This window comes from Rhamphochromis sp. 'chilingali' (assembly GCF_963969265.1).
Source record: "Rhamphochromis sp. 'chilingali' genome assembly, chromosome: 19".
NCBI classification, from domain to species: domain Eukaryota; kingdom Metazoa; phylum Chordata; class Actinopteri; order Cichliformes; family Cichlidae; genus Rhamphochromis; species Rhamphochromis sp. 'chilingali'.
Window position 1 is genome coordinate 30586916 of NC_137946.1, and position 24194 is coordinate 30611109.

At 41.0% G+C, this 24194-nt stretch overlaps 1 protein-coding gene across 1 annotated transcript in view; it reads right to left on the reverse strand.

Annotated features, from left to right (window-relative positions):
* The window catches only part of LOC308386783 (polypeptide N-acetylgalactosaminyltransferase 10-like), a 124535-nt gene that overhangs the window by 90294 nt on the left and 10047 nt on the right, over positions 1-24194 (reverse strand). Inside the window, exon 2 of the mRNA XM_080866559.1 lies at positions 315-417. Coding sequence (XP_080722685.1) covers positions 315-417 — 103 coding nt within the window. The remainder of the gene's footprint in view (positions 1-314; positions 418-24194) is intronic.

Here is a 24194-nt window from a genome sequence, read left to right on the forward strand (position 1 = left end):
GGAAAGAAGAGTGGAAAATAACTTTTAGCCTTTAACGGCTCATTTCAGGAGATAAACCCATTTGGACTAATTTACACTCCGTGTGTAAAAGCTGTTTTCCCTGAACAGAAAATTAAACCCAATCAGTGATGATTGTAGAAGATATAAACAGTATTTATGGCACCAGTAATGTATCCAAAGCACAGATTTACACCCTTGCTGGATACCAGGAGAGCAACGCTCTGGATGTGTGTGTGTGTGTGTGCAAATCCAAAAGCATCTTTCTTCATTAAGTTTCATTTTTTCAGGAGTTGTAAAAAGAGATTTTGACAAACCAGATCGAGATGCGTCTCTTTTGATTGCTTCATAGTCATGCCAGTCTTTTCGCCGCACACCGTTGCGTCCCAGCTGAGCGCCCTTCCCCGCACGATTCACTCCCTGATGGAAAAAACAGAATTGGACAGAGGGATGGTTATGAGCACCGTCATACACACAGACACATCTGCATTTGCTCTGCTCTGATGGCTGGATTAACCAGTGAACAGTATATTGGCTGCCATGTGGACATACAGCACACATTTCCACAGATGTTCATATTTTGTACTCCAGTGTGTCTTACAACTGTACGGCAAAAGGATATTTTAAGTAGGGAAGAGCTTCCAGAACTTCCTGATTTATAACAATCATTCACAACATGTTCAACCAATTTCAGCTTGAAGCTATTAAGCAAGCAATGTAAGAGAACTTCTAGCTTCAGTCACAACCAGCTGCTTCTTATGCACGCTTGCAAGTTGGTATCTTGGTTTAACTTTGCTCCTCAAGTTCCTCCTATTTTAGTAATTCTTTGGAAATAAGTGCCACATCGTAGACTGTGTATCAATGAAGTAAATGCTTAGGTGAAACGCATTAACTGACCCAGTAAGTAGTAGGACATGCCGAAAACACTTCACCAAGGAGGTATCCAGGTGGCACCCAGGCCAGACACGCAAACCACATCAAATGGTTGCTGGCAGCCCAAAAGAAGTGGTTCTTTTCTGGGCCAAGCTTGTAATGCTGTGTAAATAACTAAATCACTCAGACAAAACCTCCACATCAGGATTGGTACAAGAAGGTGAATATGAAAAAAAAGTGGAAGCAAAAAACAAAAACAGAAACAAAAGAAATACAGAGTGATCCCATCTTTTCAAACTATTGCAGCACCTCCACCTGTAGAATCGCTGAGCTTCTGGACTGATATATATAAAAGAGACATGACTGTCGACTCATCTCTTCATTTCAGTAAAAGTCAGTTGAAACGTGCACGATCAGCAAAAATGGCGGCTTGCGACAGGGGATGTGATGTAAATTTGGCGTCAGCTTTCTCGTAAGGTGCCGTTTGCCCGGCACTAGGCGGCAGGCATGGGGAGGCCCTTAGATGAATGTGGTAACAAGGATGAGCAGAGTTGTGACTGACTAACAGAAGAATAGCACGTCTCTAAAACATCTGCTAATCCAGTGATTGGGGATCAATTTGGATGTGCACCAAAAATAACGTTTGCCAGCGGTTAGTAATGTGGAAGTGCAGTGAAAATTGGAGATTGATTGAAGAGTAAAAACGGCAAAGTCACATAATCATTGATTGTCCAGTTGACTGAAGCTGAATCTCAAGTGCTAGACATTTCTGTTCCAAACCAGCGCACAACCTCCCACGCCAAACCTGCAAAGGCTCAGCCACCTCGCACACAGAAATGGTCAGGAGGATGGTAAAAGACACCTTTTTTGTTGTTAATGAGATAAAATGTGAAAAACCAACATAAGTCGTTTACACAACAGAGCAGCACACTCAGTCTTTTTTACCTCACCCCGTCAGTATCTGTGTCAGCTAAGAGATTTCTCCAGAGCATCAGCTCTCACTATCTAACAATGCTCTGCTGAGAGTTCATCCACAGAAAATGTACTCTTCTATTTCATGCTTGACAACCCTGTGAGGAGAATATCAATGCCCACACACACACACACACACACACACACACACACACACACACACACACACACACACACACACACACACACACACACACACACACACACACAAAGGTGGAGGCTGTTTCTTCTTGCACTTAGTCATTCTACATGCTGAGTGACTTTCAGTGACTCTGCATTGTGAATTACAGGATCACAGCACAATGGAGAAATAATTAGCTCGATGGGAGGAGGCAATTAGTGAAACACTTTAAATACAAATGGCACCACTGACTGCATGAAATACTATGAATTATTAAACAGACTGCTGGCTTAGAGGAATACGACCCTGAATAACAAACTAATGGACAGTATATAACCACAAAGATTTCGTTTTAGGTTAATCTTTTTGATTAAGCCTTCAGACTCAGGCACAGACTCCCCCCCCACCCCCACCCCTTTGACCCAGAGATCATTTTGACAATTTAAGGGTTATGTTAGGTTTAGATTTTTGTCAAGTTAATATATGCATTACTCAGTAGGGCTGGGCCATATTATACCGTTCACGGTAATACCGGTATAATGTTAGGCAACGATAGGAAAATGAAATATCGCGATAGAATGGGAGTAAAACGCGCATGCGCAGTGCCTTTGTTTTCATACGCACATGGCCGATTGTTGAGTGAAACAGATGAACCAGAATTGGTTTGTAAAAATGGTGCAACTTCCGTGATGTGGAACTGGTTTGGTGTTTGTCCGTCAGATACACGACAAAGCACATTTTTTTGCAGAACATGCAAGCGGCCGTTGTTATTGTCATATTTGTCGGACTAAGATGCTCTTAAATCTGGGAGTAATCTGGGTCCTAAACTCCGTATGCTTCAGGTCAAACAACACTGCAGCATCACTTAGAGTTAAAAACTGTCTAAATTCTTTCATCTTTAATAAAACGATCAGCATTGCTGCTTTACCAGGTGTAACTATAAAGTTTAACTTCCAGGCATCCATGAAAACAAAAGTTATTACATTTAACGGAGTTAGAAGTTAGCAGGAAGCTAGCGGAAGTTAGCTCGCTAGTTTCGCTAGTTACCTAAGCATGATATTGCATGTTCTGACTGAGAGATTTCTGAAAAAAAATCAAACGTACAGCTCTGCTATCACTTCCAACATAAATGAAGACAGGAAACTAAACAGCAGTGACGTTTGTAGGGTTACTGAAGTTGGGCTAGCTGGTATATAATGATGTGCTACGTGTTAGCATAACATAAACAGTGAAGCTGGAGGACGAACACTAACACTTTTCCACTTATAAAAGTTAACGTGAAGGTTCTTCATGGTTAGAGACAAATGCAATCGCATGGCAGGATGCTGTAAACGGACCAAACTTCAGTCAGGAGAACAACTGAGATAATCCATCCACAATACGAGGTTAGTCATTAATATACTGCAGCAACATGGAAATAGAGCAGCTGCCAGAGAATTCAACATTAATGAATCAATGGTACAGAAGTGGAGGAAGCAAGAAGAATGAGTTTAATAAAGTTTGATTTATCTGACTGCTTTGTTTCACTTAATGTGCCTTATAATCCCGTGCACCTTATGGTCCGAAAAATGCATACTGCACACTGCAGTTTAATGTTGCAAAGCACCTCTTTTTAACTTCAGTGGATATTATACATGGTTATGCTCAGGATATGTCAGCCCATTTCTACTGGAAATGCCTTTTGGTTAAACTTTCAGCAAGGAATTTGCATTTGCACTGTTACATTTTTATAAAGCTTTAATGTACATAAAAACCAGCTTCTTGTTTAAGTGAAAATAAATGGAAGGTTGTCTTTTTGCGCTAGTAATGTTGTGGAGTTGTATTTTGTCTCGCATCAATTATATCGTCGGTTATATCGTTATCGCAAATTTTCAAATATATATCGTGATAAATATTTTTGGCCATATCGCCCTGCTCTATTACTCAGTATGACCTTGTATGGGAAATTTTCTGCTCCATCTGGGGGCAAAACATTCCCACAAGCTTAACAACGCGTTTCTGGTGTAACAAATATGACGGTTGAAGATGACCAAATCTGACAAAAGAGGAATTTATAGTTACACATCCAGGGGCCATGCTCTAGCTTGGGGCCATGAGTACTACAAAACAAGCAAACCATAGAAACTGGCTGGTAAACTTTGGGGTGGAAAACCTTGAACAGCATATTTATTGTCTTTTTGACCACTCAAATACCAGTTTTCCACCAACACCCTCCTCAAACTAAAAGAGATTCTATGCCAGTCTATCAGACAACAGTTACTGCCAAAATGCTGCCATTGGCGTGGTATCACAAAACTGGCACTAATGTCAGAGGCAATATTTGTATGCAACACTGCGATAAACTGATCCTCATCGACTGTGACATACAGACTGAAGAAAGTGGATATCAAACCACCAGCTAACCCTGTAATGCTTATGTTTTATCAGTTAATTAGTTAACCAAGTAAATAACCTGCCATGCTTCTCACACACCACACGAAGCTCAAAAACCAGCAATCCCCGAGTTGGGAGGCCTTATACTTAGGCAACTGGGGCTGCCTGAAATACAGGAACTACTACTATATCCTCTTTTGATACGTAGCATGGCTGCATAGTTTAATGGTTCACACATTTGGCTAACAAGCAGAAAATCTGCGGTTCAGTCCCAGGATGAGAGAGAGAGAAATCCCTTTGGGGTTGCAGAAGGAAAGGTTTGATTTGATTTGGTAAATCAGACATGCGGAGTTGCCCGCTGTAACAACCCCTTGAGAATAACGGGGCAGCCAGTAATAGCTTCTGTTGATAAATGGCACCGCAAACATTCTCAGTGCCTGAATTAGACTTCCAATTTTAGTATGGTAAACTTGAATTGTACTTGAATACTCTGTAACTTTAATAGCTGTAATAACTGTACTGGACAGCTTTCGTACATTGATTAGAGCAGATTAAATTGTGTGAAGAAAACTGCATCAACTCACGATTCAATCTAAATTCTGACTTTTCCAATGAAGACTTGTGTGCTCCAAGACATCATCCCTTCATGAAGTACTCAACCTCTTAGGTCAACCGAAGAAAACCTTCAGCCCATTTGTAAGATGACTGACTAGACGGTGTGGATAAATGAAATAAGTTTTGTTTGTTTTTAAACTGATTCCGCTCCATTTACTCGTCCTTCCTTTCTTTCATGGTCTCCCTTTTCCGACCCCATGATCTCACTACTTCATTCCCTTTCTGTTGCAGACACCTTCAGTGTGTTGCATATGGATCTGACAAGCAGCAAGAGTCCATCTGTGCAAATTCATACTATAAAGGAACAGTACTGTGCCGCCCCATTTCCTCCTGATTAAAATTTCAGCGCACATCGCCACAATATTCCTCTGGGGTTTTTCCTGCTGCTCAACAAGACCTTGAAAAACAAGACAAGGAGAGGGGGGAAAGTTTTCAGCTAATGTGTGCACATGTTTAGTTTTGTGGACGCAGGACGTGGGCGGGTGGTTAAAGGAAAGAAAGTAATTGAAATAGACGGGAAAAGGATGGGCATGAAAACAACTGTCCACACGTGGGTAATGAAAGAGGAAAAGAAAAAGTAAAAGTCTGCAAAGTTTTAAGGTTTTGTGCTGTGGGTGGCAGGTTAAAACAACACAGTGACTAAAAGAGCTTCACACTAAAAGCAGCCTGCAAGTTTGTCACTGAAAAGCTAGAAATGTGAAGAACAACAGCAGTTAAAAGTGAACATCTCTACTAACTAATAAAGCTGATATCTAGATGCAAAAACCTTCACATCAGAGTCGCACTAAACTGTTAGGTTTGGTTAGAGTCAGGTAGAGGATATAAAAGAGTTCTCTCTACACAACAAGCAAACAGGATTAATTCAGCTCAAGGTGGCCATGGTTAACAGTGATGCCCACATGGTCTGGATGAGTAAAAGAAGGTAAGGAGGGCCACCAGAAAACCCCATAAACTGAGTGTATTCATTTAAAATCTACTTGTTTTTTCTTAGTTAACTGGATTGTGGCACAGCTAGGCATGGAGTATTACAGTTAAGTCATTCTTGTTGCTAAGGTTCATGGAGATGTCATTACTTCGGGAAAATAAAACAACTTGACCTGAATACTTCACTGCGTGTCATACCAACCAACTGGTTACTGCTGCTCCTTGCAAGGTTATATGCTGTGCTCATTATTCAGACTGGACTTAGAGGAAGAGAAACATTCTGAAACATACAAACTATCTGCAATTCTTACAAAAAAATTCCCCCCCCCCTTCAAAAACACCAGTTATGTTTAAGGTTACAGTGACTGTTATAAGGATTTAGCCCTCACAGGATTAAGCAGGATTTCATTACATTTCACACATTTTCCTAAAGCTCTACAAGTAACCCCAGAGCTGATTTACAGTAGCAGACAAATTTTAATGAAGCCAAACTCAAATTCAATGGCACATGAAAGAATGCAGCATTGTCCAATCACACAAGCTTGTGGTAAATTACTTTTTGTAATGAGGGTGCCAAATTTGTGTAGTTTAATTTACAACTTTGCAATGGCAGGGATCGTGACCCAGGGTGTTGCATCTATGTCATTTATTTAGGTTGAACCTGAAACACTGCTCAAGGCTCAGCTACGAAAGACACAGGTTAGAGCTCCACGAAGGGTCTAGAGCAGGGGTGTCAAACTCATTTTAACTCATAGGCCACATAATAAGGGGTGGCTCAGGAGGTAGAGCAGGTGCATCCATCGGAGTATGAGTGTGTGTGAATGTACTTAGAAAGCACTGAGCGCTATATAAGAATCAGTCCATACTGACCACTTCGATCTTAAGTGGGCCAGACCAGTGAAACTCCCCTGTCTCTCAGTGTAAAGAAGTTACATTTAACTGCATTTTCTACGCGATAAAGAAAAAGCTGACAACTCTGAACTCAAATTGTAAGAAACTTCTGGTAGCTCGTTGCCCAGCCTGGTCAGGTTTTTTTTTTTTTCCCCATTTTTCGTTTTTTGTTTTTTTAACTGTAGTCGTTTTTTTTTTGGTTTTTTTTTTGTTTTTTTTTTAAACAACTGACATTTCTATAGTAGAAAGTGAAAAACAAACGTTTCAATCTTTAGTTGTTTATTGCTTCATTACTTTGAGTAGTATGAATGGCCAAGGGAGGTTTTTAATCCGTAGGAAAAAAAACTGTAAAACTTATTAAAATACAGTTAAAAGTCCAAAATTTCTGCTTGCTTGTTTACGGCGAGTTAGATTATAAATGGCTTCAAGCACACAGTTGGGCCTGCGAACCTCATTTAGACACTCAGACACTGAGCTGTGACTCTGTGCTACATGCACACATTTCTGCATCTCTGCTCCCCAGAACATCTGCCCACCCCTTCCTTCTTTCTTTCTTGACCCCAGTCCATCTTTGCACGTGATTGGTTACAACATGTGCCCATCAAAATAAAGTCTCGCATTTGCCTGTATGGATTCTTAGCAGGGCTGAAGATTTGGCTCACACATACCGGCTGACGTGAAATTATTTCGTTTGCCGGGGCCACAAGTTTGACACCCGTAGTCTAGGGTGTAGTGCCTGGGTTTTCGATTCCAGGTATAGCACTATAGGTCCTACCTGACGAGTTCATACGGATGCACTGGCCCACTGTGGACAAGCGAGAGCAAACTTTTAATTCGTCAATCAATTAACCTATTTTCATCAGCTCTGGTGATGAGATTGGGTAGTAAAGAACGGTGTGTTGGATACAAGCATCCAGAATGAGTTTCTTTTGCCTTAGCGATAGATGTCCAGCCTCACCCTAAAATATAGCCCCTGCTCCTTTGCTTCAAACAGAAGTAGCTGGCAGACGACCGCAGGATAGACACAGAACTCCAAACTTCCGGGTCTACCCAGACAAACTACTGATACACTACTGTTCAGCGATTTAGGATGTGAAAAAGCTTAAAATTCAAGAACCCGATTTTGGTTTGAACACCTGCTAAATCTTTTGTATTTCATGTTTCGTAAGTACCTGAAGCAAGACTCTCCCAACAAAGCCAGCTGTGCTGCTTTAATGCATGGCTGATTTTGGTTTGAATAGCTGCTAAATCTGCTGAAGAAAATGTAAAACCGCTGATCAAAAGGCAGGCATGCAGCCAGAAGCAGCAAAGAGTTTGTCACAGAACACAAACCCTTTAACGACTTCATTCTTTTGTGAGGTTTTTTTGTTTTTTTTACTGAAGAAAATGTTTATAAATTAGTTTGTCTAGACCCTCTCAAGCATCAGTACATTTCATACAGTTTGTATAAAGTACTTTCATATTCTACCTTGTATATTTGTTAAACAATGTGAAACGACCACATTAAAATATTGTAATATAAATGATTACTTTTATTATGACCTTAGTACCTTTAAACCATCTTTTTGACAATAGTGAAAGTTAAATTTAGTTTCATCTCAGCCGGAGAATGAATATTCATGAGCAACACACAACGGGACCAGAGGCGGCTTGAAAGGGAACGGAAACTAAGGCGATACCAGACATGATCATCTGCGTCTCTGCGGTACTCCACAGCAGAGTATTGCCTCCCTCCTTTCTGCTAATCACCATCATCACAAAGCATCCACGCTGCCACAAACTCATTCCACTCTGGGCACTTTTCGGCTCCATCAATATTTAAGACTCAGCCCAAACACCCTGATAAGTCACTAAAAGAGTGACACCATGATCCTCACAGGGCACATTGTCTCCATGCAGCACTCTCATATTAACTGACAGGCCCCCAAAACGTCTTAAATGCAACGCAAACAGGAACAAATGCTCTAAAGGAAAGCAGAGGGAAGAGAAGAAGAAAAGCTGCGAGAGAGCTGAAAGCACAGGGATGTAACTCCTGTCACCTGGCACCATGAGCCCTCATTAAATTTAATGTAGCCTTTTAGTGGTCTATTTAACTGATGACAAAAGGCCACATGTCAGTCAGTGTTTGCACACAGACTCATAAAAGACAGACCGAGAGTATCAGGCAGCAAATGTGTGAGTATTTGCATAAGACATGGAGACAAAGCCGCGTTCCTTAATCTACCTAAAAATGTGATATCAGTCTGTCCAAATTGACGAATTTGTCTCCTTGGAGCGACACGCATTATTAAAAAGGTGTCTCCCTCTGAATACTGAGCTCTAGACTGCTCCCTGTATTCCTCCTCCCAAACATCAGACGGTTTACAGAGCTCTCGGCGCAGCCTCGGCCATCGTAGAACCGATCTGTTTTTGTTAAAGACAACTGAGCGTGAAGCTGAACCTGTAGATTACAGGTGCATCTACACTCCTACCCTCACCTGTGCCCATGGACTGTTGTTAGTGACAGGAAGAAGTCAATTGTAGATACATGTGGTAGAATTCTGATTCCTTTGAAGCATGCTGAGGAACTCACTCGCTTAGAGGTGGGAACAGAGCTGCCGTTCCTCTGTTCTGGAAAGGGGTTGATGTGTTTCAGGCACAGGGTTAGGATGCCTCGTGGGAGAGGTGTTTTGCACATTTTTCACATACTACAATAGCATCAGTTTACTCAAAGAGAAAAATGTATACCTAAAGAGCATAGGCTGCAACATGAAGGCAAACTGTTATGTGGCAGGGCAACTATGACGACTTGTAGCCACTCAAAGAGGAGCATTTTCCACAGCAATGATGTGATTTAATGTGCCAGTGGCTACTGATGACCTACATGCAAACATCTTGCGTAAAAAGAAGTCCACATGTTTTAATGATATGAGGGAAATTAATAAGGATAGCATATATTCAGCCTGGGCATCACCTGAATTGGGGGCATTTTTAAGGGTAGTGAAACTGTAGTCACTGGTCCATCGGTTTTCCTCCTGGTGACCTCGATGGAGGGATTTTCAGATTATGGCGAGGCTCTCTGAAACGCTGGCTGCCTAACCTCATTTCCATGCAGATGTGGTCTTCTGCTAATCTGCCCAACAGCAGATTATGTCTGCTATTTGGTCAGATAGTGGGACTGATGCTGGTGCTGTGGGTTTAGACTCTCAGCAGCTGTTGAGGGACATCAGAGCCACACAGTTCCAACATGCCAGAGACGCTCACAAAAGCAGCAGTAGGTCTGCTTCTGCCTGAGCAAAGGAATCAAAGGTAGTGTATGTGTGGTCACTCAGAGACAGATGTCTGGCTTACATTCATTTCTGTTTTTCCGCTCTGTGTCTTATTATTTCTTTCCCATCCGTGGGTACAGAGACTGCTTGAGGTTTGGGATTTCACAGATGAACCACAGATGTTGTTTTTTTAATTCATGAAAGCCGGAACAGTTTTTTTTTTTTTTTTTTTTTAAATCCAACTAGAAAGTTGAACAAAACACTGCCCCTCATGTAAGCTGAATTCAGTCTTTCTACTAAGGTTGTTGTGACACCCACGGCAGAATCGGTTGCACATGTGAGCTGGCGACTGACACGTTTTCAGACTGGTATTTTATTTGTACGGATACAATGCCGAGGTAATAGTGCCACCTTAAAAGGACTGAAAAGGACGGAAGAAAATAAAAGCACTGGTCCCGTATTTCCCTCTTCCTCTCGTTTTGTAATTCATTTTCTTGCCTACTGACTGTAAAAAAAAAATAAAATAAAAATAAAATTATTTTTTTAAAAGAAAGACAATTTGAGGAAAGTCAGATGTTTGAATTCCTGTTTGTTGTGTCCACCTGATGGATTTTCCTAACCCACAAAGATTGCAATCAAACTGCAGGCAAAATTAGCTCAAAATCTGATTACTTTGCTTTTTGCTGCACAAAGATCATAGCTATTCAATTCTGGATTTTGACCGCAGCTGAAAGTAGTCCTTAAGCAAATGTCCTCCAAAAATTTCTAATTTATTTTACTCTCAGTGATTCTATTCATATCCAGCCCAGCCACTCCTGGATCCAACCCAGCATCCACGTACACCTTTGTTCAGAAGTTGCAGCCGCCGTTCCACAAAAAAGCCTCATCCGCAGTGACCGCTGAGTGCTACTGCACATGAAATTGTAACAATTGACTTTAGTAAATCCATGTTTATTTTCATATATCCATCCATCCATTCTCTTTTGCGTATCCTTTTCAGGGTCGCGGGTGGGCTGGAGTCTATCCCAGCTACCATAGGGTGAAAGACAGAACACCCTGGATAGGTTGACTGTCTGTCGAAGGGCTTACACACAGAGACAGACAACCATTCGTACCTATGGGCAATTTAGAATGACCAATTAACAGAACCCTACTACTGCATGTCTTTGGACTACAGGAGAAAGCAGGAGTACCCGGAGAGAACCCACGCTAACACGGGGAGAACATGACCCACTATGAGCACCTGGTGACAGCGGGAAGGAAAAACTCCCTTAACCAGGCTTAGGGAGAGACAGCCATTTGCCACGACCCGTTGGAGGTGAGGGGCAGGTGAGGAGAAGGAGACAGAACAAAAGACACACTGTGAAACTAGTAATCGAGGAGGAACAGCTTTAATCAGGAGGAGGACCAAGAAACTGATCATTTTACCAAAGATTCAAATGGTAAATGAAAGGTGACCACTTTTTGGATTTTGGGAGAATCGCAGGCCAATGAAATAGCCTGCTTCAGTTCCAATAGAAGGACTCCAACACAGGCTGAACAGAGCTGGAGGAGGAGATGGGCAAACCTCATGCGCGCTAGCTAGTCGTACACGCGCTGGAAAATTCACTACTCTGGTCACACGTCGACGTAATATGACATCACACAGACTAGGAATCAAGTCAGGATCAAGATCACCTAATATTCGTGAATACTTTCTGTTAGTGAATTTTGCAATTTAATCGTGTATTTGCTTCAGAAAGATTTCCTGCATTTGAGGAACTGAATTTTCATGACAAAAAGAAAGAAAGAAAGAAATCTGGTGTCTGGGATAATGTTTGAAGTAGAAGGAAAGCTGGTATTACCAGCGGTGCGGTATGTGATGAGAACAGAACTTCCCATTCATTCTCAGAGGAGGATGAATCAGACCACCTTGGGTCAATAGTTCTCTTTTCTCTTTCCTCTCCACCTGCTGAGAGCAGTCAGTAGCTCAGCGTGAGAAGAGGAAACCTTTCTGTGCTTTTTTTTTTTTTTTTTTTTTTTTTTAATTCCTTTTCCTGTTCTGTCAGATCACAGGCAGATCCACCTCAACCCCAAGAGACACAATTACCTGCCTTTCCTGTTTCACCTCACCCCCTGCTCCTCCTCTACCTCCACTTCTTCCCTCCTCTTCACGGGCACGTCAGCTTGCGCCAGCTGTCCTGCTTCATCACATAGAAGCATTAGACTGTACTTTCTAAAGGCAGAGCACTGTACCACTGTAAATACCACCAGCCAAAATTGCCTGAGATTCAACAAAACTGTAGATGTGGGCATCTCCTTTGGTGTCAAACCAATATGCAAGAGAACAGGTAATAGATAAATAAACCTTAAGGATAAATTATTACTTCTAAAAAAAAATGCAATTTAAGAGATGAGCAACTTGCGACAGTAAAGAGTACAAACATAATACAAGTAGTAGAATATTTTAATGCCATTAAAAATAAAGTGTTTGTAGCTTTTTTTCCCCCATCAACCCAAAAACTGAGTTTAAGAAAAGCCGACTGGGAGTTCTGACTCTTCTCAAATGTCCCCTGGGCTCCAGCTCCACTGCTAAAGACCAGGCTCTCAGGGCGGCGACTGAGGCGCTGAGACCTCCCTGAAAAAAGAGCCCAGCTGCTCTGCCACACAGTCTCAGCTACCAACAAGAGTCATTATCCACAGCTTTGCTGCAACCACAGATACTGAGCAGAGGACTGGACAAAGGCCATGACAGATGGCTGCTTCTCTGCCTTCTCCTGGCACAAAACTCTTTAATTCTTGGAAGCGTGACACACAGACACAAAAAAAGGCAATTTCGAGATTTTAAAATGTTGTGTGAACAGTTTCACCGCTTGCATGATGTTTATTTTGCAATTAAAAAAAACAAACTGTCAGTGTTTTATCTAGTTCATTAATGTGAAGACAGTTTGAAGGTACTAAAAAAAAAAAAAAAAAAAATTAGTACCAGATGAAATATACATCTATTAATGAAGAGACTGAGGAATGCAATTGAAAAAGAGAAATTACACCAAAGACTCTGTGAGAGAGGTACTGGAATCTATGGAAGGATTCTGCAACAGCAAGGATTGCGAAAATCTGGTTGAGGGGACCAGAATTTTAAAACCATGCTTGATTACAAATGCAACGTCTCTGATTCATAATTGCATGTCTTATGATTTTTCATGTTGGCATTGACTAACCAATGAAAGAAAACAGCACTTGTATATTTTCCTCTAAATGGCTAGACTAATAGTTTACCTATAAACCCATCCCTGTTCCCAGTACCAATAGTCACCAGCTTCACTCTCTGAATGGTTTGTTTTTATGAACCAAGAGTTCTGACAGATCTTGGGAAAATGGCATTTTCTGAGTATGCACGTTGGACATGGAATACTTTACAGAAAGGCCTAAATTTGAACATGAATGAAGTTATACGGATGCAGGGAAGAAGACTTATGGACGTTTGTTTCATGAAGCCACTTAACGTTTTATGTTATGGATATTATATATAGTGCATTTTGTTATAGATTTTATATTTTTTTGTTGTATTTGTACCATTTTTGAGATATGTCGGGTTGTATTTCAGCTACCTAGCCCAGATCACACTTTGATTGTGAGATTGTGATCTCAACGGGACTTCCTGGTAAACTAACAGTAATAAATCCCTAAATTGGACCAAGGTCAGGAAATTGGCAATTTAACACATGCAGTCTGTTTTTTAGGATAACCATTGAAGTTAGTTAATTTAGATAATGCTTAAAAAACAAAACTGCCCAAAAATTTGCCAAGAGGTATTACTGAGATGATTGCCAAGTGACAGGACTTGTTTCTAGAAAGGTTTTAGATTACACCGTGCCATTTAAAAGAACGTAATTATCAGAGGACAGATAATATAATGGATGTTTAAGGCACTCCAATAGTAATGCCATGGCTGTGATCACAGCCTTTGTTGGCTCTTGTCCAAACCTATCAGAGAAAACACATTCAGATAAGCTCCTTAATATCCCATCTGAGCAAGTGAATGAATGGAAATACTTTACACTACTATAATACTGCCAGCTCAAAGAGCATTTTGTTGATCCAACTGAGCTAGATGTCGTCATCCCACGGTCCTCGTTTTTTTTTTTTTAAAATGCAAAAGCACAAACTGCTTTCAGTCCTACATCCAATCAAGGTACAGCGATAGAAACCACGTGCACTGATGTGGTATCCTTAAGCAAGGCAATAAATTTCTGTCCTGTCACGCTACATATCATTCCTTTTGCAGAAAACCAAAAGGACGCATTTTTCCAGCAAGTTGTCTACATGAGTGTTTTGGCCCCATGCTACCAGGTGAGCATCATATGAAGGTCTATTTCTCTTCATCGTGTCTATCACTTTATGACCACAGTGTACCCATGTTAGAATGGCTGCCTCAAGAAGGATACTAGGTCACAAAGCTCAAATAATCTCAAACTAATGGGATGTGATGGAATTGCAGATGACAAATCTTCAGCAACCCAGAAGGAGGATCTGAAAACATTTAGGTAGTTCTGAAAGCAAAATGCGGTAAAATTTCAAACGAGCCATGACTATCGTGACTATTTGAATAATCAACAGTCATGACAATTCCAGACTAAATGATAAAATATAGACAAATTGTTGAACAAAACAACTTTCTTACAGCATTAAATCAAAGATAATATGATTTACTACATCCATTTGCAGGCTTTTATACTAAAATTAAAAGCACCATTATATGGATATCATTTTTCCAGCTACCCCTATCTTCGTGCTGCTTCATGTTTTTTCCTGACGAGTAGCCAGGACAATGTTCAGCGCCCCCCCCCATCCCCTGGCTTCCACTCTGTAAGCAGAACTCAGTCTCATCGCTTCACGTTGCTGCCGGGTTTGGCTGTGTTCAGCGTGGGAGGCCGGCTGCCACTGAGGGGACAGAGGACAGATGTGGCTTACATAATGATCAGCAAATCAGTTCTCAGCGCCCCTAATCCTGCAAGCATCCCTCCATACATCTCCCTACGGCTGCTTCGCCAAGCCATGCCAAGCTTACTGTGCTGTGCAGAGCCAGAGAGCCCCAGGCAAGTTGCTCCTTCCCACTACTGGTTAGAAAGAGCCAATCAATGGACTCAGCAGGGAGAGCTTTTACAGCTCCACTGGAAGGCAATTATCAACATTTTTCAGTAAAGGGACAATCAGGCCACCGGATGATAGCTCGAGGTTCAGCAGACAACAGTCCAATATGAGAACATAATGTGAAACAAAGTAGGGAGAGGCAACGCTTTGTGAATATTTAGAAAGACCCTATTCAGTGGCTGGTTCATAATAGAATAACAAGCTGAACATCTACAAATTTGTTTCAGCCTGCTGCACACATCAGGGCTGGGTACAGAGACAAATGACAAGCACCAGTTCCCCTAAGCAATGAAGGGACCCAACAATGGAAGAAGAAATGGGGAAGGATTCAAGATTCAAATAAAAAAATGAAAAGTTCACAGTAGTTTCCACTCTACTGGTTTGTGAATGCGGGTGTTCAACAATAATAATTTAAGCTGATTCCTTAATAAGGGATTAACCTCCCTTCAATTATCAGTAGCTTTTCTAAAAACAACATTGAACCAAAAAAAAAAAAAAAAAAAAAAAAACAACACCCTCAGGATGTTTATTATTCTAGGGTTTGAGTAGAATAGTCATTAATATCTTTTTCCCCTCTTCAAATCAAAGGATTGATCAGTTACAGAAAGTTCGGTGATTCATAGATGCAGCTAGTTACCATTTTTCTTACAGGACAATTCTAGATGCAAAAAGAAAAATATTGACCCCAGCAGAGATTTCTGGAAAGTCATCCCACTTTATGCTTTAATATTTCGAGCTACACAAATGAAATACCATTTGACAAATAATGCAGGGCAGGACATTTAACGCACTCAACGATTTAGCCTGTTAGAACCGTGGTTCGCTCTTTGTTCCCCCCAGTTATGCAGAGCAATTAGCATTTTCTAAAGGTTACAGACTTTGTTGCCATCATTCCTTATCATTTGGTTTGCTCAAGAAGGGCAGTAGAAGGTTTCGCTAAAGAAAAAGTTTGCCTCCTTCTATGAAAGCAGCAATTTTCCTAAATGGCACGGTGTAATCTTAATTAAAATACAAAATAAAAATCATTATTACTTTGAGAGATTAAGATTGCATTTTCATTTCACATCAACAGTATTTTTCTTATTCATTAATGTGCAGAAAGAAAAAAACCTGTAAACATTAAGCAAAGACATTAACCACTGAGGCTGGGTGTCGTCCATGTCCAAAAACCACCAGACACACATAAAGAAGAACCCTTCTGACCTCCACTGAAAGGGTAAATCTAACGCCGAGATTATTTATCCGACTTTTATAGAAGCTGAACTGCTGCCAGTAGAATTGGAAACATGCTGACACTAAAGGCGTGTGGGATCTTCTCAGGGGCAGGATGGTAAAATTAAATGACAGCTAAGATGATGAGTTATTTTTCACGCAGCATGACATATTTCTCATGAGCTTAATTCATACGTGCCAGTCAACCGTTCATAGCTGAAAGAAACTCAAATCCCATTTCCACATGCAGCAACACAGGTGATTCACCAATCAGCTCTGTGCTCATCATTTCCGAGAAGGCAGACATCTATGGGCTCAAATTGTGGTCATAAATATTTTGTACTTGTAAATCAGTTTTGTGTAAAAAGAATTTGTGTGTGGGCTTAGCCAAAAAATACGGGTGAAACTCTGCAAGTTACAAGTACGAATTTTGACCCTATTTTTCTTCCTTTCATCTGATTGGCCAATGTCATGTCAATCACAAATGTAACTATCAAATCAGAGAACAGATGGTTTGGCTGTCGGAAGGGCGCTTTTTTGAACTGCAGGTCCTTGAAGGGTAATACAGTTTGAAGCCGGAGGATCTCTATATAAATATCCGATAGCAGTTAGATCCCCTAACTTTCAGCAGCTGTTGAAAGGATAAAGTTTTAGTATATCAGTGGTTAGAAATACCATTATTACTTTAGGATTATTTTAACACAAAGTCAGGGCTGACCCAGGACCATGGCTGTGAGTTACAGTGCACAGCATAAAGGTCCTTTCACATTGGACGCAGGATGTGCTGCTAACTGCCAACTAAAAGCCAAGGATCCAGAATTTGTTGCGCTGGCTGCTGAACTCTGTGGGTTTTTGCAGCAGCTCTACCTGTACTAGATGCACCTGCTCCTTGTCGTTTCTATCTCGGACTTTGTGTCCTCTACAAGAGTTTGTGTTTTTTTTGCTAGTTCTTCAAATGTTCAATAAAAACATGTAAGCTCATTCATAATGAAGAAAGCTTTGTAACTATCCCCACTAGTGAAGACTGTCATGCTGGTTCAGCTTGGCAAACCTGAGGAGAGAGAGGAAAGAAAACGTTGTGCCAACTAGCAACAGCAACTCGTGCTGATCTTCTTGACCTTCCAGTTACTGAGTGGCTCACTGGTTTATTTAGTGATCTGCATTCATGGTTTCTTGTTCTAGTATACGTGTTAACAAATGTTAAATTATGTCCATAATACCACAAATTGTACAAGTAACGGGTATCTGGAGCAATTTTGCAGAAAGAAAACGGCAAAAAGTTGCTCAGTGCAAAGCAGCTGATAGGCGACAGGGTGCTGACATTAAACTGGACTTGTTGTACATTGCATCAGCTACCATATTGCCTCAGCTTAGAAATAAATCTTAACATTTATTGCTTATTTTATCTTTTCCTCACCCACACAGCTTGCATAACTAATCAATTTATTCACTTTACCTAGACAAGGAAAATAGGACATGTTCTCCTTACTATAATTCAAGCCCAGTAGGCTGCTTCTGTTGGTGGCGGTGTTTCTTTTTTATATATATTTATACACACAATTCAAATCTCATGAATTCTGGCAGTGACATCATCTGCTGTTTCGGTGAGTGGCTCAGTAAGAAAGGCCATGGTCCAGCAGAGCAAAAAATGCAGCAATTTCTTCCAGAGACAGCATGTCAATCTTCAAACAGCTGTTCAGAAGTGCTGGTGTGGTGGCAGCCTTTTTTGCAGTTTGAGGAGAAAAAAAAAAAAAGTACTTTAAGACTAGGAAACGAGGCCGACTACCTCAGTTCAAACCAGCCCTCTGAAGCCGTCTGAACTAGAGGAAACATCTATTGCACCACAGTCTGTCAGAAATGAAATGAAGGCATCACACTTCACAGGGAACCGGGATGGCAATAGCCTAATGGTGAGAGAAGAAAGGTTTCATTCTGGAAACTTGATGGCATGAATCACGACTGTGGGAATGCAAGCGAGGCAAGCTCGACAAAGCTATGCAAGAAGCAGCTGCTGATGTGCCACCGAGGAGAGAGCCGAAGCCTTCGTTGCTATGTTTACATTCATTCATACATGGATTATTCTGGATAATCAGGCTATGCAGGAACGCTGGAAGCCCCCACCGGGCTCTATATGCGAGCAGGTTTTTCAGATTTTTTTTCTTTTTTTCCTTGAATTTAATCAGGTGTTACTGAAAGCAGAGGGATGGAGAAATGTATGCTTTTAATACTGCTGTGTTAATAGTTTCATTGCGACAACTCTAGTGCTGAAAAATGATCCTTTAATAAATCCAGTATGCTGATAATGACAAGCATTAAGCGAAGAGTCTTGCGAATGAAAAAGTGAGTCAATGGTTTTAATAATTAAATAAATAAAATTTAATTTAATTTAAAAAAAAAAAAAAAAAAAAAAAAAAAAAACATCCTTATCTCACTAATATGGACTCCAAACTTAGGTTGGGCAGTTATGACATTATAGTAATGAACATAGGCAAGGGGCGTTGGCGCCATTTACATTTGTAGTCCCTGTTCTATTGTCTCATTGGCGAGCTGAGGGGGGAATGCTACACTTTTTTGGATGATTGCCGGCTACCCCCAGAAGCTAAGCAGGCTAACCAGTGGCCAGACTGTCCATGCAGAATTTGACTACAAAGTCCAGAGGATTTGCCACAAGCAGCTGACCTGAATAATGATCAGTGACCACTCACATTTCAATGAATAAGCAGGGTTTTTTTTTGTGTGTGTGTGTGTGTGTGTGTGTGTGTGTGTGTGTGTGTGTGTGTGTGTGTGTGTGTGTGTGTGTGGGGGGGGGGGGGGGGGGGGGGGGGGGGGGGATGCTCACATGCTCAAACGCAAGTGGTCATTCTTCCAGGAAGTGAACTAAAGCAGGAGCACTAGAAGCAGTGCACTGCCAGCCAAGGAGACGTGCTGAAGAGGAATAGGGTGTCATAATTGAAATCAGGTAAGGTCTTGGATTTTTTAATATTGTGCCCCCCTCGTTTATGGGTCAGAATATTAGACTGTTCAATATAATGCAGTATCAGCCATTATCACTTCAACACTAGACATGAGTTTTGTGTTTTAAGCATTCAGAAGTGTTGAAAAACAAACCCCTACATTTCTGGTTCTATCACTGAACAATCTGGGGAAACACTTATTCAATTATGAGCACCATTATATAACCAGTTGTCTTTCACTACAGTCTTAGTTGTGCCATGGTTCAGCTATGCTCCTGCCGAGGCAGTGCTTTCGCTCTGCAAAAACTTTTATGTAAATTTTGTGAGAAAAAAAATAAATATTGGAGGACCTGAATAAATTCAGTCAGGAAGTCTTTATAAGCCGTGTAATGTGTTTCTCTCACAGAAATCCACATTTATTTCACTGACTTATTCTTAATCCTTGAACCTGGAAAAGGAAGCCGGATTTCCCACTGGCATTTCTGATTCACATTCCTCCCCAGAGAGGAGAATAACCACAATACTGAAAGGCATGTGAACACACCGCAGTGCTCTGAGGTTCTGCTCAGTTGTTAATGGACACAGCTGAATGAGAAAAACATACCATAGCAGCAACCTGCCTCGAATGAAGTGGATCACGTGCTAAGGACGCCGACGCCTGCCCTCCTCCTCCATGATGCTTGGCTGACTTAACTGCCATGCCTGCAGTTTGCCTTATCAACTTATCTTTACTGCTGTGCAGCCAGGCAGGTGATGTAGAAAAGATCTTGCTTTGTCTTTTGTGCTTGTGCGCACACACACAGAGCTTTTTATCTCATATGCACAAAGCCCACAGCGGAGTACCTTTAAAAGGCACAGACTCAGAGAACATGCTGCAGAAAGGCACACACACGTCACACTTTAAAGCTCAACACTGAAAGAACACAAGCAAAAACAAAAATAATCTCTCTAGAAAAACTACAATGGTGCATTTTTCCCTTGAGAAAGATAAACTCATCACAAGTCAGGCGTTGCGGTCAAGTGCACACTGAGTTTTTGCAGCAAAGAAAAAGGAAACCGAGTCTCTGCTCTGTGAGCAAACACAACACCGACAACCTGGTCTGAAGAAGAGCTCAAGCAACAGTTAATAACATATTCTCAGTGCTACGAGTTAATCAGGAACGTTTTACAGTTCAGGAATTCAGCTGATGAGTAACACTAATGGCTAGTGCAGTTAGCAGTAGGTGACCTTTAATTCCTACTTCATCTCAATTACAAGCAGCTGATAATGAGGAGTACAAGGGGCAGAGCCAGTGTTCACATGGTTAATGTAACAAACACAGATAATCTACAATGTAGGCAGCGTTTGGAGCGGGACAGATAACCTGCAACAATAGCTCGCTGGCAGTCTGAAAATATTTCCCCATCGCCCACCGGCACAGACACATCGGTAATGGTTTGGACAGGAAGCTTTGGGATTTCCATTCACTGAAAACATTTCATCCATTCTCATGGTACGGTAATCCAGATGGCAACAGCAACCTGTTTGGTTAGTGTAGATTAGGGTTGGGTCATATTTTAAAATCACCCAGAAACCTGATACATTACCAAACGGTGGGTGGATGCATGTGTGCATGTTCAGCCCACCCGCTGACACCTCCAGAAGCAAAACTGAAGCAGAAAAGAAAAACAAAACAACATTCTGCATCATTATTACTGTTTTTAAACGGGAAAAAAAAGGTTCTCTACGCTTTGAGTACCAATTTTAAGAGCCGGATTATCATTGTGTTCTCTTCTTCTTTGTGGCAGTCAAACACTTTCAGTACAAAATATAAATATAATGTGAGTAACCAGAGTGTTGCTTTATACTAGCATCCGTCAGCCTGTGTTAATTTCTGTTTGTTTGTTTTTTTATTTGTTTGCTTTTTAAAACCATCAGCAGCTTGTACATTTTTTATTTGTCAGTGTTAGGAAGTTTTAGTCTATATTATGGCTGGCCTGCAGCTGCACTTTTACAAACCTGGCTCCAAAAAGAAAACAGGTGGGTGTAACTAGGGCTGCTCAATTAATCGAATTTTAATCACGATTACGATCTGGGCTTTCAACGATCATTAAAAATGACTGAGCCGATTATTAGCCCCTCCCTCATTTATCCGCGACACCTTAAAGGCCGGTCCGTGAAAATATTGTCGGGCATAAACCGGTCCGTGGCGCAAAAAAGGTTGGAGACCGCTGATTAAGAGGACCCGAGGGAAGCTCGGAAAGCTAAGCAGAAGTTATTTGGAGAGTGACTGCCGCTGGTTGAAAAGAGAGTTTAAAAAAAAAAAAAAAACTTCAGTGGTGTTGCACACTATTTTATATTATTTTTTTAAAGTCATTGTTAACCCTTTAAAGCCGGTCAGAGCTGCACGCTCCGTTTTGCGTAACTATTTTTAAATCCCTGTAGAACCTGAACCGTGTAAGCTAGCGCAATAATTTGTTTTGCATATGAAACCGGAGGAGTTGTACTTACATCTGATGCCATCAGCTTGTCCTCGGTCACGGTTTCGTTCCACATATAGCTTTGCAAAAATTGCATAAAAAGCGCTTGCAGGAACAAAAACATAATATTCCAGAAACACGCTTTGCCGTTCCTATCAGCTGTTCGTAACACTTCCCACAGTGAAATGATGCACATGCTGTTTTCTTTGCAAATTTGCATCATAGGATTGTTTTTTGTTTTTCCTGCAGTGTATAAAAATTGCTGTATCTCCAAAATAAAACTATGAAGACACTCAAAATAAATTTCCTGTGGTGGGAAACTATTTTTTGCAACTTTATTGTATTTAAAGTTTTGAGGGATAAACCTCTTAAACTTCTCCAAGTAGAAATATATGTAAAATAAACAAAAGCGATTTTCAATTTTTTTTGTAGTTTATTGCACTTTTCTGCAATTTATGTAATTACTATGCACTTAATGCATACATATTATTAAAATATGGGCTATAACAGTTGTATTGATGTATAGCAACTTGAAATGCTCCCACAAATGGCACTACAGCATGTAAAAAAAATAATATAAGCTCTGGTGGACTTGGTTCTATAGTAGGTCTTAAAGGGTTAAATAAATATCGTCAAATAATCGTGATCTCAATTTCAGTGAAAATAATCGTGATTATCATTTTTGCCATAATCGAGCAGCCCTAGGTGTAACATACGCTATTAAATGATGGTGTCTGCAGCAAATATAGCAACATGACACTCACTCAAGAATAACCTAGAACAGGGGTGTCAACACTGGTGCTTTGTCCTACAGTATTTTACACTTTACCTCTTAAAACCCTACTAGGAGAAACACGTCACATTTCAAGTCTGCTAATAGCATCAGAACTAGTGACAGTATCTGCCTCTACAGCTACCCTTGGAAAAAATTCAGAGTCTATTCTAATGGCCATTAAGCCATAACTTTATTAATATATTTAAGGTGCCAAAGCTCCTCATTAAGGGTACAGGAAGGTCATCAAAGGTCGTCTTCATGAGGGAACAAGTCAACACCCATTACACAAATGCCTTCAGTCCAGGGTTTCCCCACTGGCTGCTACTGCATGCTGAGACTCATTGTCTGTATTCAAGCTCAACACAAAAGATAGGAGGGCAGTCCCAACCTGTGACACAATTCCAACTATTTATCCATTGAGTGGAATTCTTAAGGTGGTCTGACACCAAATTAGTACCACACAAACAGTATCCAATCAAACAACACTCAGCGATAACCTAATAGGAACTAATTCAATATAATCATTCATTTCTGTGCTGAGATTTTTTAAAGTTCCAGAGTTTATAACGCAGGTTTTCTGCTTGTGTTTAAAACTAACAGAAAAACTATTGCATCAGTGATTAAATTATTCAGGCCACCATTTCTATGTGAAATAATACGGAAGAACAGTTTCTGGAAAAACCTCTGAAAGGGGAAATTAAAACACCTGACCAGTGGTTAGTGTGACTTTATGTAGATTTAAAGACAAATTTATGTTAGAAATAGGCCACTCTAATTATATAAATAAACACATATTATACAGTCCACATAAAACAGTGCACCTTCTTCTGTGTGAGGCTCAGCACAGTGAAGTACAGTGTGGGCCTTAAATTAGCATCCAGGGATTAGCTTAATCATCTGAACATAAAAAAAAAAGCGGCTTCATAACCCACGTGGCTGTAATTAAAAGCCTGACTCCCTGCTCTGTATCCACAGGCTTTCAGCTGCACCTGTCCCTCTTTTGGCTCCTTGTGCTGATCTGGGGCAGCAGATCCCTGCCAGGCATACAAAGCAGCCTCTGCACGCGCTCAGTCTGTGCCGCAGCCAGCAGCGATTCAACGTCTGCCTTGTGTGAGGAACCTGGGGAGGAAACGCTCTCCAACAAAGTCAGACTGTGAACAAACACCTCTTTTACCCGCGTGCTCTGCCTTTTTCTCCTGAGGTGTTTCCTCCCCTCCCTTCCTCCCTCCTTTCTCTCTCTCTCCGCTCAGAGTGATAAAGTACAACAACTTGAGACTGCAGCGAGTAACTCCACTTGTCTTTGCAAATGACTTTCACCCCTCAGTCTCCCTCATTTCCAGAGGCTTAACACATTAAAGATAAAATCTCATTTCCCAGTCTAGCAGCACAGCTAGCCCACAGCTCAGTGAGACTGCATCAGGTACTGATGTTAAGAGCTTTTCTCCTGATCGCAAAATCCTGCAGCCGGGTGATTCGCTCTAATCTCACTACGACCACATCTCATGTTACAATTCGCTGCTTCTATTACATATTTTGCATTTCATTGAAAATTTCAGCTTTTGCAGAGCAGGAAAAAAAAAAGCCCTCTGTGGAACTGTATGAAAACAGCACCATCGCATTAGTGTTTGCTGAAACAAGCACTCGAT